The 13,790-nt window shown below is 43.2% G+C and overlaps 1 protein-coding gene across 1 annotated transcript; it reads left to right on the top strand.

The window, feature by feature from the left end:
* Window positions 1-5,917: 5,917 nt before the first annotated feature.
* cdc42ep3 (CDC42 effector protein (Rho GTPase binding) 3) lies at window positions 5,918-11,882 on the top strand. Its single transcript, XM_063874132.1, has 2 exons — window positions 5,918-6,205; window positions 10,072-11,882. The coding sequence occupies exon 2, from the start codon at window positions 10,298-10,300 to the stop codon at window positions 11,360-11,362; it is 1,065 nt and encodes a 354-aa protein (XP_063730202.1). The 5' UTR covers window positions 5,918-6,205; window positions 10,072-10,297; the 3' UTR covers window positions 11,363-11,882.
* The last annotated feature ends 1,908 nt before the right edge of the window (window positions 11,883-13,790 follow it).

The raw sequence follows: 13,790 nt of genomic DNA, 5'->3' as shown, positions 1-13,790 counted from the left end.
AATCCCCTCCTCCCACACCGCTCTGCTCATCGCCTGCACTCAGAACATTGGACGGTGCCCTCAGGATCAGTCCCTCCCTGTGTGCTGCCTGTAGGGCTCAGAACATTGTGAAATGTTTACTGTCAGGAGGAAAACTAATGTGCGCACAAAGACCTACACTGGAGCCCTGAGAGAAAGCTGTGATAAGAACGTAAATGGAGCCATTATAGATGAGGCTGTCAACATGCAGCAGCAGGTCTCCAACTGTTTACAATGTATATTGCATTTCTGTGCTGAACATTTTGTTCCTGACGTTGTTGTTATGAACATCTTTCAGAAATGAAACCCCCCCTTAGAGTCTCAGAATGTTTCCTTTAAAAATCAGTAACTAACCCTAAATATATATATTGTAATATATAAGAGTACCTATTAAAAACACACTGTCATCCAATAGAGTGGTGCAGTGAAAAGGTTTTTTTGCAGGCTGAGCATCGCAAGGGGTCTCGCCGAAAAGCAATGGGATTTTGCCATCGGATTCCAGTATATTGCAGAAGATGATGTATGTGGCAAGCATATGCTTTTGAAGCATCTATACAATCAGCAGAAGTCAAAAGCTAACATTCGCGAACAAGCTACATCACAGTTGCACGACTGCACATCCCCACCGCTAAGCTACAGTCAGCTAAGGTTCGGCTTTATGACTTCATATAGGTTTCATTTAGCCACTTGTTAGCAACCAGGGCTTTTATGACATGCAGAAGCCTTGAACATTCACCAGTGGATTACTAACTGACATGTTCTAGAACAAAGTGTAAACATCTCTTAATCTTGTGTCAACCACAGTCTTTATTTCAGGCATCTAACCACAAATGCATTAAAAAAAAGCATTGACTTCCAGACATGGTTGAATGCTAAGTAAATTCTGGGTTTAGGACTCATTCCTGCACCACTCTATAACTGCACTGAAAAGCCAGACGTAGGAGTTAGTTATCCAGATGTTCTGCCATACCAGGGAGCATGTTGGTGAGTCATAATCCCAAGAATCAATAGACGTCATTGAATCACATTACAAATCACATATTACAGTGAATTATTGAAATAAGTACACATCCACCCACATCTTTTTTTTTTTAAGCCAACTGACTATTACAAAATTAAATTCATGGGAACAGGACTGAAAGCCCGTTCATGTGCTGAAAGAAAACAGTTATAGGGCTCAGGGAGAAAATGGCGTGCTCGAACGCGGAAGCTTCCCCAAGTCACATTAGTCAACACCACGTCTGACTGGATAAAAAAACATAAATGCCTCAACGCAGGAAATGTATTCAAATACACAGTGCAGGCTGAAACAAACTACTTATTATAAGCCTAATTTAGTATGCTCAAATTATCGTGTCATTCTGGAGAATTCAAAATGATCACATGATGAATATAACCATAGATCATGCAAAGTTGAGAGCAGAAACCTTTTTAAAAGACAGTGAACTGTATAGCGCTGCTTTGTGTCTGTATTTTATATTCCTCACTCACTTCCCCTCAGACAGCAAGTGATAATGATGTAGCTTACTCCATAATGCGTGTGAAAACATACCTAGGTGAAGCTGAAGGAGAAAGGGTGGATGGGCTGATGTGTCGAGGTGTTAACGTGAGATTAAAAACTAAATCTGTAAACCAGTAGAAACTCCACACCCACTGATGCGTGTTACACCTCGTCAATTACATGCAATAAAGTGGTAAATGTGTCAAGAGCTGAGCATGCTTCTTTAAATCCTGTTTTTCTCAGTTGACTTACTCTGGTAGACAGGGACAGGCATGTTTACCTGACCTGGGATCAGTACATAGTGTGTCAGATGGAGAGAAGTAACCTCAGTGGAACAGTTTAGACAGGACACCTAAGAAAGCTCTCCTTGTGTAAACGGCAATGGCACAGGCCAAAGCCGACAGAGGAAAATAAGCCTGAACTGCATAAAAAAATGACTAATTTCTGCAATAACACAACCCAAAATGAACTTGTGATGGGAAAACAAAAATAAGATGACTTGAATGTTCCTGGCATATATGCTGTGTTCAACAGAAAACACCATACAGTAGATGTTAATGCTGGCTTCTCAAGTTCGGTGTAGAAAAAATGGGTGAAACACTTCAAAACACTACACAAGTAGGGCCAACAATGAAAGGACAAAACCCCAAGGCTAATAATATAACATTGGCTGGGTGTGAAGTTTTGGAAACACTTTTTATTAAGGAAACATCAAAGCTAATGTTGGAACCTGTTGCCTAGCAGTTGTCAGAAATAGTTATAGTTAGAAATACTTAAACATGAATACTACTGAATAACGAACACGTGAAAACTCTGTAGCTTTTTATAAATTGTAAGGCATCAGACCAACTAATGATGACAAGCATGAAACTACCACAGACTGTACCGACTGGTGAAAAAAGTCAACTTTGTAATATGTCGTCCACAATGATTAACTGATCTCTGAAGCAAATTTGTTCTAACCTTTCCTGTTTTGCTTTTTAGGCTTTGTTACTAGATATACTGCATAGTGCGTGTTATATGTACTTTTTCTCCTTGTTGTCCATGTTGGCCCTTAAACTGCATTTACACGTAACCGGTAAAACGGCTCTGAAGTGACATTGTCGTTGTGTTTCAAAGGAAAACTGAACTAGCTGTCTGCACAGTAAGGCTCGCACCCAACCTCTTGGTTAGGAAATAGCAAATTGCATAACATGTGAATGCAGCTTTATATATATCTTTCAGCTGTTAACCATTTATAGAGTAAACAACTTATAAACCCTTTAAACTCATCTAAATGAAATCAGTGAATGGATTTGTCTACTCTGTAATACTTAGTAATATATCTTTTAGGGGAAGTTACATAGTTCCCTTATCGAGCTCTGGAGTTTCCGAGGTTTGATGGTCTTCCTAAATGAGAAGACAGTGTTATGTGTTCTACTTACAGATCTTGTGCCGGCCACATGTACGCTGGATGACATCACCCCGAGGCGACTCAGCAGCACCATGCTAAAAGGACTTCTTTCACAACTGCTGTTTAACTGGTGCTAAATAACGCCTGTGTGGGTTAAATAGAGGGTGTCTCAGCAATGTGGGCTGTCCACAAACAAACCCGCATTCATTCCAGCACAGGACTTTGCAAGTAATTATACATGGCTAGTTTTTACAGTGGTTCATCCATTACATTAAATAATAAAGTAAGTAGAAAGTAGATTAAACACACAATGCTGTGTCATTGCTGTGTCTCAATTCAGATAATTCCCTTAGTACAATGTCATGTAAAGCATTGTAAACACTTGTGTACATATTGACTGTGTCGTCTCAAATACCGGTGCTGTTAGCTAGTTAGCTACATTCGCGTTTACCAAATCATTACACACTGCCCCCTTTTAACATATTTTAGTGTAATATTACATTACATATGTTTTATTTTTTATGTCATAAACATTGTAGAAAAGCCATCATGCCAAGAAACTACAGCAGGAAGACAACCTGGGGCCAAACACCCCTCGCAGAGATGGAGAGTGCAGCCGCTGAGGTCATGCAAGGAAAGAAGTCCTTAAGGAAAGCTGGAAGGGATAGAAATATTGACAAGACAACCCTACAAAGATTCATAAAGAAAAAAGAGAAAGGGGAATTAAAATCAGTAGCCTGGCGTACAGTAGCTAAGGCAAAGAGAATATTCACAGATGAGATGGAGGAGGAGCTTGCCAAACACTTGAAACAACTAGCTGACCAGTTCCATGGCCTTGCTCCAGTTAAGTGCCGTGAACTGGCATTTCAATAGGCAAAGAAAAACAATATCCCTGTCCCTGCCAATTGGACAAAGAAACAATGTGCAGGTAGGCTAGGGTGTGCAAGAGATCACACGATTCTGTAGGTTAACTTAGGCCAACTGATCTTGCCACAAAGCTAAATCTTATAATAATGATTTCGCTACTCTTTAGGAGAAGAGTGTTTTGGCAGCTTCCTAGCACGTCGCCATCAGGATGACGAAATACTTACACAATTCCTCTGACGAATCCAGGGAAACAAGAAACAGTGGGAGAGACCCACGTTTGCTATAAAAGAAAAGGATGTGGCACATGTTCCTAAAGGTGATGTGGTGAAGAAGCTGCCTCAACCTAGTAGGCCTGGAGGAACCACTCGGAGAGAGCAACTCTTCACCTTTCCCTGTAACCTTCAGGGCTGGAATGTAGAGTAGGACTTGTTATACAGAATGAGGCTGATGTTCTAATCCAGGTGGGTCGAGCCTGTGTCCTGAGTCCCAGGCTGTTCTAGCTGGTTCTGATGGTGCTATGTTCTGAGCCCAAGACTGTGTACTAGCTGGTTCTGATAGTCCTTTGCTCTGACCCCCAGACTGTGAATGTTATTTAAAACATTTTGAATTATATTATGTTGTATTTGATTTACTGGTTCACTTTACCCCCTTGATTTCTCTGGTCTGTCCACTGAGCTGGGGTAAAGTGAGACACAAGACAACTTTTTAAAAAACAATCATATTTTCATTGCCATTTGTCCTGGAGACATTCTGATCATTTCCATAGCTAGGAAACCTCCTGAATTAATGGGAAATGTGTCAATTTGACTGATATATAGTTTTAGCTCGGCTAGAGGGGAGCAAATGTAAAAAATGTCTCACATTACCCCGCTCTCCCCTACGTTACTGTTACATATCTAGGATGGCGGTCGTTGAGTGTGAACAGTGTCTAATTATGCACTAAAACATTTTAAGGTACGTAAAGAAGTTTGCGATGAGACACACAGCAAATATGTGATTTTCTGCCACAATGGGGTTTTTGCAGTCAGCTGCTGCGGGCTGGAGTCCTGCATTGTTCATTGTCAAGAGGGTTGCTACTGGGTGCTGAATTATAAGCAGCCTCCCTCTTCAAAACAAATGGACATGGTGAGTAACCCCCCCACACACACACACGCACGCACACACACACACACACACACACACATATACACATTGATTGAGATACAAGCACCCCTCCCCCCTACATTTATCTTCTTTGCCCTTTTGTAATGCACTGTACCATCAGAAACACACACACACCTCTCCCCCTGTTTCCCCAGCCTCTCTGTGTGGAAACTGCAAAGTGTGACATCAACTCTGAGCTGCAACGGTTACCAAGGTGATGAGATTTTTTTTAAATAAAATTGAGCTCAAAAACGTGATGCGGAAGTATGATTTGCCATGTCCTTGACTCGAGGGCATCAGGTTAGAACCTTTACACACTGTCTGGTGTCTCTGTCTGTGCATTTATAATCATTATAGAGAAAATGAGATTCCAGCTGAGGAAGTCTATTTTTACTGCAGCATGTGCTCTCCATTACCCTATCTGTAATACCCTGCTGCAGTGCTGCGGTGTACTGCAGTTATTAGTCCATTTGCACAGTGTCGCCTCAGCCTGTAGCAGCTAAAAAAAAGAACTATGTACAACAAATATAGAATTGTATGGACCATGAAGTGGTTATCCAGATTCATAGTTTAGGAAATAAATGGTAGACATGAGCGATAAATAAGGACAGAAAGAAGATATTTAATAATCAATTAAGTGTCAGCTCTCATCAAATGCGCAGAGAGAGAAAGACACAGTGTGCATATCATGAGGGACTGCTTTAGAGAGGAGAGTCAGCCAGACATCCCATGAGGCATGTGCCTTCCTCCCCGAGACTGAAGCTTGTGATCACTCATCACCGCAGCTCGACCAAGGCACAGGAAGCAAGAAGGATCCTCAAACACCACAGAGCTGCTTATAAAATCTGAGCTCCAAGAGGACAGACACGCACAGGTGCTGCTGGAGGGAGAGAGAACCCAGAGAGACAGAAACAGACAGAGAGAGAGAGAGAGAGAGAGAGAGAGAGAGAGAGAGAGAGAGAGAGAGAGAGAGAGAGAGAGAGAGAGAGAGAGAGGAAGAAGGGGGGGAGTGAGGGGAGGCGTAGGAGGAGACTTGTCTTGCTTCAGAAGGGAATAGGAGCCGGAGAGCAATTCCAAAACAGCTGTCCGGCAGACGTCCCAGTCGACAGAAGTGCAGCCCCGAGGCACAGATAGGAGGCAGGGCAGTGTCAACAAGCCACAGGAGCCGTACAGCAGCCCCTGAACGCACACAGACCCACTCATCAACCTGAGGCTGTAGTGTTCAGGAGCATACCGGTGATACCTGCAGAGGAACCAGGATCTCCCACATTGGAATATCTAAGGTGAGTGAGAGCGGTTCTGTTCAATTGCACATAGGGTAATGTTGCTGCCATGAAGTACGTCTTTTTCTTTAACGTCTGGACTAAAACTGCCTAGTGACGGTGTGAAAGCATGCAGTCAAGCTTGTATTAGAGCATTCCTTCAGCAGACGTTCTCACACTTGTAACACAAGAGCCGAACTGTTGGGAGCAACATGATATCCTGTCCACTTTCCAAGAGACATATTTAAGGCATGTTCCCCTGAAATGCAGAGCTGCCTTTATCTCCAGAGGGGAGCCGATTTGGTTTTTCACGGGGTACGCAGGGAGGAAAGAGCTTTTTTAAGCCAGTATATGTTGACAATCCCTTCATGTTTCATGCGCTTTGATTAAGCTTCCATGCTCATCCCTGCCAGGGATAACTCTGGCATGTGCTTGCGGATGGCATGAGGGGAGCGAGGAAGAAAGACAGAACAAACACTCCATCCTGCCATTCGCCCTTTTCTGCGGAACCACAACCAGGCCCCCGAAAGAAAGAGACTTTGCCTATGATTGAGGGGGTTTTATGTATAAACAGCTCAGTGTTTTCTGTTAGGCTACCATTCCCCTCGGTGGTATGTTTATAACAGCCCAAAAGAGAGGGTCCTTTTGCTTCAAAGGCACGACAAAAGTCAAGTGGTTAGATGTCACGATGTATTTTTGAGACAAGCTTCAGAGTGGGATGAATAAAAGTGTGTCGTTATGCTGATGATGGTACACTGTTCGCAACTACTACAAGTGCAGAATAGCATGCTATTTTTTAACAGCACTGATGCAAAATGTCACCACAGTAATCCCATCAAGGGAGGAATACTTAGGGATGTCTATTTTAAAGACGTCATATACAGGTCATATTTTGGACAGCTGTTCTCCTGAGCCTCTTTCTGTACGTCCCTCATCACCGGCTTTGTCTTAGATCAGCAAATTGTAAAACATCATCAACTTTTATTTAGGCTACAGTAACCAGGAATATCTTGCATGACTTCAAGGTGTGCAGAAATACCCGGGCAAATCCTGAAACATTTAATTACCAGATACCAACCCTACATTTATCTGCCCCCACGCTCAAACTTTCATCACCTCACTCCCTCTGGTACCCCCCTCACTAACAACTAACCCTCTAAAGCACAAGCTGATGAGACAAAGCTCCATTTTTAAAGAGGCTGGAGTGGCTCCAGATCCCTTCATGCCCAGACAGATAGTTGCTGCTGACCCAATGACACAGTGGCTCTTATCCTGCAGCTCTCACGATGACTGGATTGCTGCTCACGCAAGCATTTCTGAAAAGGAAGGTGCCATCGGATCCCCACTTTCCCAGGAGGTGTAAATGAAACCCATGACCGCATTCTGTGGTGGCGCCGGGCCTAAAACAGTTGACACGTGTCAAGCTGCAGCTTTTTTGGATCAGTTCCAAAAGGAAGGTGCAAATCCGGCCTTGGCTTTGACATATACCAGAATGCACCTGCTATAATATTAACATCCTGCAGAGACAGGGATGGATTTATGGGGTCCATCCTGGGATATCCTGAGTTGTAGTAATTGATTCATTTCCTCTTGGGCTAACACAGGCTTGACATACATTGCTAAGGCTCTTGTGATTCCCTACTTAAACTCAAATCAATGTACCCAAGCTCTCATTAGATTTACCCTCACACTGGTTGTGCTCCTTAAGACTGACACAAGGGTATTGTTTTCCTCATAATTTGCTCTGGAATTCCAGTCATGTTTGCCATATAAGTCAAACTGGGCCACCAGCAGGATGTCTGACGTGAAGGTCAGACTTCCAGGCTTTCATCGTACCAGCTGACTTCTCACGGGCCACAAGTGTTGACCTTGAATGCACAGCAGATGTCCCCCTGTGAGAGTCTGCTAGAGGATTTCCTTTGAGTTCTGTCCATACTATTGATTCAACCAACATAATTACCTATAATAATGCATGGGCTGCATGGTTTCCCATGCAACTGAAGAAAGGGTCCCCACAGGCAGGGCAGATGTTATCATTTCAGACCAATAATCAGTCAGAAACCTTTGATAGGAAGGGTTTTAGCCAGCAGTGACCTTCTATTCTTGGTTATAGCATTACAAAAGTGAATACAAGTGTAGATAAGTGCACTCCAAGCCCATAGGGAGCAACTTTTGGCTTGGAGTTGCATTTGTTCCACTTCGTATCCAAGCCCAATTTCCCACTGCAGTAAGCATCAGCTGTCAAGGTCAGAAAGGATGAAGGTGCAGCAGTAGAGGGAGAGAGCCTAGAAACAAGTGGGAGGAAAAGCACTGGAAGAGAGAAAAATGAAGACAAAGCTTGAGCTAAACAAGTGAGGGATTTTGCCTCACCCCCCCTCCCTTCATGAAACACTGCAGAACTCCTCTTCGCCTTCCCTTTCCCTCACTCAGTGTTAGCAAACAAATCCACTCTCTTTCCCACACATGGCGTGCATTCAAAGCTGCTATCTCTCACCGGCGCAGTCAGGCATCTCGCGCAAACACTCACACCGGCACTCAAACACACAAGGAGGAGCGGTGTTGCCATTCAACACACTCACACATGTTCGGCATCACTCAGTGTTATATATAGCCGAACAGTGCTTGTTGGGTGATAGTTTTATTTGTGTTGTAATGGCATCCCCTTAGGAATTCACCTTGTACTTCACATACCATACAGTTAATTGCAGATATTGGTACTTGTGCACTCCATCAAAGAGGTTCGAAACACAAGCATCATGTTGGAAGTTGGTTTCAAGCCGGTTACTTGGAGTCAAATACACAGAAAGTGTCTGCCTCTCCGGGACCAAGCTAATTTGCCTGCTGAATAAACATAGCCTACCTAAAGTGTCTCTGATAAGGCTGATGCAGTGTGTCTACAGGCTTGGTTCGACAGGAATGTGGATGTTGTCTCAGAGAAACTTTTTTTTTTTGAGGGGGGGTGGACCTGACCGCCCAGGAACTTTTGTGCAGCGGTGCACTCCTTCAGACAGTCACTGCTGACAAATCTCTCATAAGTAAATATGTCTATAAATGGGCAAGCTCTCTTCTCCCTAGTGCTCTCTTCCACCCCCCATTACGAACACACTCACACACACACACACTGTCAACTCCCTTACTTCAAAGTGTTTCTTTTCCCTTCTCCTTGGTTGCTGTGTCATTTCAAACGGTCAAACTCATTCACTTCTCTTTTAACGGACATCGACTTACACAACCAATATGGTGAGTCATTGGATTTGTAATGGAAGGCAGCAGAAGGCACCATGCAATCAGGCACCATTTATCAAATCCAATTCCCCCTTAATAATGTTTACCCTTCCTCATGTTTTCTGTGACCTAGCTAGTATTTTAACCCTCTCTGCCAGTAATTCACAATCTAATTCACGTTTTACTTAAGATCCACTTTTCCTAATCCCTCACTCTTTTTCTCTCACACAGTCCCCCTAACACTTCCCCCCCACCCAGTCCATCTTTCTTTATCTCTGTGCGTGTCTGAGCAGTAGCTCATCTCTAAAACAGGCCGCCCCGCTCTGATCTTACTAAAGACCTGCTTTGCTTCCCCTCTCCCAATCTGCGGTCCAGCTGTTCCACATTAGCACATCCAGAGTCGCAGAGGCCCAAGTGTGGAAATGTGAATAGTGAGCAAGAAGCCTAACATCCAGGCCTCATCCTCTTCTACTCTGGCTTCCAAGCTTGCCAGATGCAAATGAGGATAACATTGTTTTCACTTGCAGGATCCAGAGATTGTTTGTGGGACTCCTGACCAGATTTGTTTCCCGAAAGGTTCCTGTCCTGGAACCTTCAGGAAATGTGCTGAGTTCATGTATAAATAAAATGCTGACATATTTTTTACATGTCTCTGATTTCAGGAGAGCGGCCATTTGACCTTTCTACACTGGAGGACATCACCGGAACTGTTTGGAATCCCATATCGATGCCGCTATTGCTTAAAGTATTTTTGGAGTCCTGCCTGGCCGATGTGCTACTGAGAATGTAACTGGAGCTTCTGCAAGGGGAACTGTAACGTCCAGAACTTGTAGAGCCTTTCCGACTTTTCAATCCTGCATATCTGAGATCTCTCCCACAGTTGCAGACATGCCTGCAAAAGCCCCCATATACCTGAAACCCAACAATAGTAAGAAGGGAAAGAAATGTCGTCTCAGAGATATTTTGTCCCCAGATATGATCAGTCCACCACTTGGGGACTTTCGCCACACCATCCACATTGGCAAGGGCGGGGAGAGAGATGCGTTTGGGGACATGTCCTTCCTCCAGGGGAAGTATGAACTCCTACCTGGGAAAGGGAGTATCCAACCTCAGTACGGCATCCAAAGTGAGTTTCTGAGAGCTCATAGCACGGGTGATGCTTCCTTTGCCGAGACGCCTTCTCCAGTTCTCAAGAACGCCATCTCCCTCCCAACAATTGGTGGCTGCCAGGCGCTCACACTTCCCATGATCTCGTCCCCTGTGTTCGCTATCCCCCCGGAGCCATCGCACGACATCATGGGGTCTACAGTTGCCATGAAACCTGACAGCGCAGAGGAAGTAGAGATGCTCCAGATGGATGCCCTGTTACGCTCCCTGGAAGTCTTCAGCAGCGAGCCTTCGTCTCCCTGCGCAGACATCCAGTCGAAACCAGACGTCCTCCTGGATCTGCTGGAGAATAAAGATAAGTCCACCTCCAAGGCAGTTTCCAAAGCTAACAAAATAAACAAAAGCAAACCCAGGTTTGACAAGCCGTCATCCTTTTATATCAATGGCAACAGCACCTTCAAAACTAACGGAAGCCTAAACAGTAATATGAGCAGTGACAGCTTTGACAGCTTTAGCGGTAAAGGGGACTTCCAGAACAAGACCTGCAATGGCAGCCGGAGTATCAACAGCAACTGCAATGGTTATGGACACTTTAACAATGACATTAACCTGGGTTTAAAGCAGGAGCTTTCAAAGTGCAATGGAGAGTGGGTGGACAGGGACAGTGGGGTGGAGGAGGGCCGCATCTGTGATTTCGACTTTGGGTTTTCCAAGGAGAAGAGTACGTCACAGGATTCCCTCACCCAAATCACAGGGTCATTTCTCTCCCTTGAACTTGATCTGGGCCCGTCCATCCTGGATGACGTGCTCAACATAATGGATAAACCCGCAAAGAGCAGGCCTTGAGCTGAGCTGAGGCGCTTGGGACGAGAAAGGGAATAATTGAACTAATAGCCATGAGGACAGAAAGTCAATCAAAATGGTGTCTGGATATATCATTGAGATGAAAACGAGCTACAATAGACAGAGCTGCTTATGTTTTTAATGTTAAAACATATAACTATTCTAGCTTCTATGGAGTGTTGTTTCTTCTTTTTTAGTTTGCCGTGCCAGCTGCATGTGTAGGATGCATGTGCAATTGAGTTACAGCTTAAACACAGCCATTGTGCCTTTTGTTTTGCATTACTGTAAAAATGCTACATCATATTTGTGTTCTTATGTTGACTTCCACCATATAATTACACAATAACTTTGAGGTCCTTTCCTTTTTTTTATACAGTCTTGAACATATTGCATTTTGTGACTTTAAGTGTGTTTAAAAAAGCATAATTGTTTCTGTCACATAATTAATTTGCCACGTTTCAAACACTATTCATATTTGTGTTGTCAAAACTGTAACACAAATAAATAAATAAATGTTGTCCTATTCTGGCTAATTCTTGACAGGTTATTATCTGAATCAATCATCAGTGTTTAAAAAAAGTGTTAAAGTAAGAATTTGCAACAACAATATATAATAAATAAAAATATCTCATAAAAATAACTTAAATGAAGACTAAATTCAAATGAAATATGTACATACGCATAAGAACTTAAAGTAATAATGTGCACATCGACTTCAATATTTAACATGTATATTACAATAAATACAGAGGTGTATTAGTATGAATGCTGAATTTACCTGTTTTAAAAGCTTTGGCTTTTGTGACAGTCTATTGAGAAACAGAATGACACAAAGAAGGATAGAATGGGTCGCCTTTGACATGCCTCACATTCTGATTCCTTGCCCTGCAGTGGGAGCATCGGTGGTCCTTCCTCTGCCCAACCAGGCGCCTGCTCCATTTGTTTGCGTGTGTACGGGATAGGCAGTGGAGGGGGCTTGGAAATTCCCTGCATTCCAGCCACAGAGCACAAGTGTCCAGGACCAGACATAAATCAGTTGGTCCAAGAGCAGAGGGCAGGCTCAGACCTAAGGCCCAGCTATGCTCAAGCAGAATGTATTGCGAGATGAGGTTGTAAAACACGTGCTTACAACCCGCAGGCAAACTTTGTTCAGTGCTGAACCATAGAGGTCTCCTCTCCCTCAGTATAGTTGCAATAAAGATATGTTGACCCAGCAGTGTTGAAGCAACAGCCTGAAAGAGCAGGATGGCAGTGATTACCGTACACACAGATTCTCAAACTCAACCACCCTTCATCAATGGCCTCACGTGATCCTCTTTCTATGGTCCCTTGTACCGGATAAAGCATAAGTCATAGCAAAATACTTACTGATATAGAGTGTTGCCAGAATGAGTCTTAATTCCAGAAATCCATTAGACTCCCTCAATAATATATGTTTTTTTGATGAGTCTTTGGTTAGTTGATGTAAACATGAAATGTTCACATTTTTGTTCTTCTACAAAAAATACATTAGTATTCATCCCACTGGGCTATGTGTCTTTAAAAACATAGCTGCTTATAGCATTTAGCTTAACATTAGCCTAACATTAGCTTTTTACTTCTGGTAATTGCATTTAAGCTTTCAACTACACTATTATATAAGTGTTGTTAATATGTGGAGATAATCCTCCTGAACAAACACCTAAGTACCATAAAGGTGTGTTTGCCAAAGACCTTTTTTTCTGCAAAATGCAATGGAAAATTCCCATTGAATTTGACGAGAAAGCCCTTGCTATGCTAACTTCTGGGTTTGCCTCTATAGGGTCTTCTATTTATTATGGACACATAAAAAACAAGGGCAAAACAACAAGACAAGAACTATAGAATGAATATCTGTGAGTACCAATGCTTTGTTTCTGTTGATCGTTGCCTCTACCGTATGCCAGATAATTCCAGTTAGGGAGCTTTGCGCAGTGCTACTTCCCTTAATAAATCATAGCAAAACCCTATGGAGGCAAATGGCAGGCTTCCCAAAAGCAACCATGGGCCACTGTGTCTTGCTTGTTAGGAGAAAACATTTCTCTACCAACACATCCAAAGTCTAATCTTATATGCAAATAATTATCTGGGTTTGACGCCACTTCTGTCATCCAGTAGGCCAATGTGGCGAACCAATCCCAAATCCCTCAAAGGCCTCAGAATGTCTGTAAACAACTGCCAGCCAAGGCATCCGTTGTGAAACCAGATGTTCAAGGAGACATGACGAAAAGCAAATCATGACAGAGCTGAAGCCATTGGAAAATCAAAGAGTTTGCATACGTCCCCCAAGTATGAGTAATGAAAACCTTTGCTGTCAAGGTAATTGCTATGCTTATACCTGCAATGGTACATCAACCACTTGATGACAGCCTTCGTTTTTACAGGCATGGACCCCAAGCAAACTCACTTTGGT

The sequence above is a fragment of the Eleginops maclovinus genome, chromosome 22 (genome assembly GCF_036324505.1).
Source record: "Eleginops maclovinus isolate JMC-PN-2008 ecotype Puerto Natales chromosome 22, JC_Emac_rtc_rv5, whole genome shotgun sequence".
Lineage (NCBI taxonomy): Eukaryota > Metazoa > Chordata > Actinopteri > Perciformes > Eleginopidae > Eleginops > Eleginops maclovinus.
Note: the sequence above shows the minus strand (reverse complement) of the source record. Positions and strands in the feature narration are given on the sequence as shown.

Bases quoted from the DNA above. Each gene is read 5' to 3' on its own strand.
- cdc42ep3 (XM_063874132.1), top strand. From the start codon at position 10,298: ATGCCTGCAAAAGCCCCCATATACCTGAAACCCAACAATAGTAAGAAG.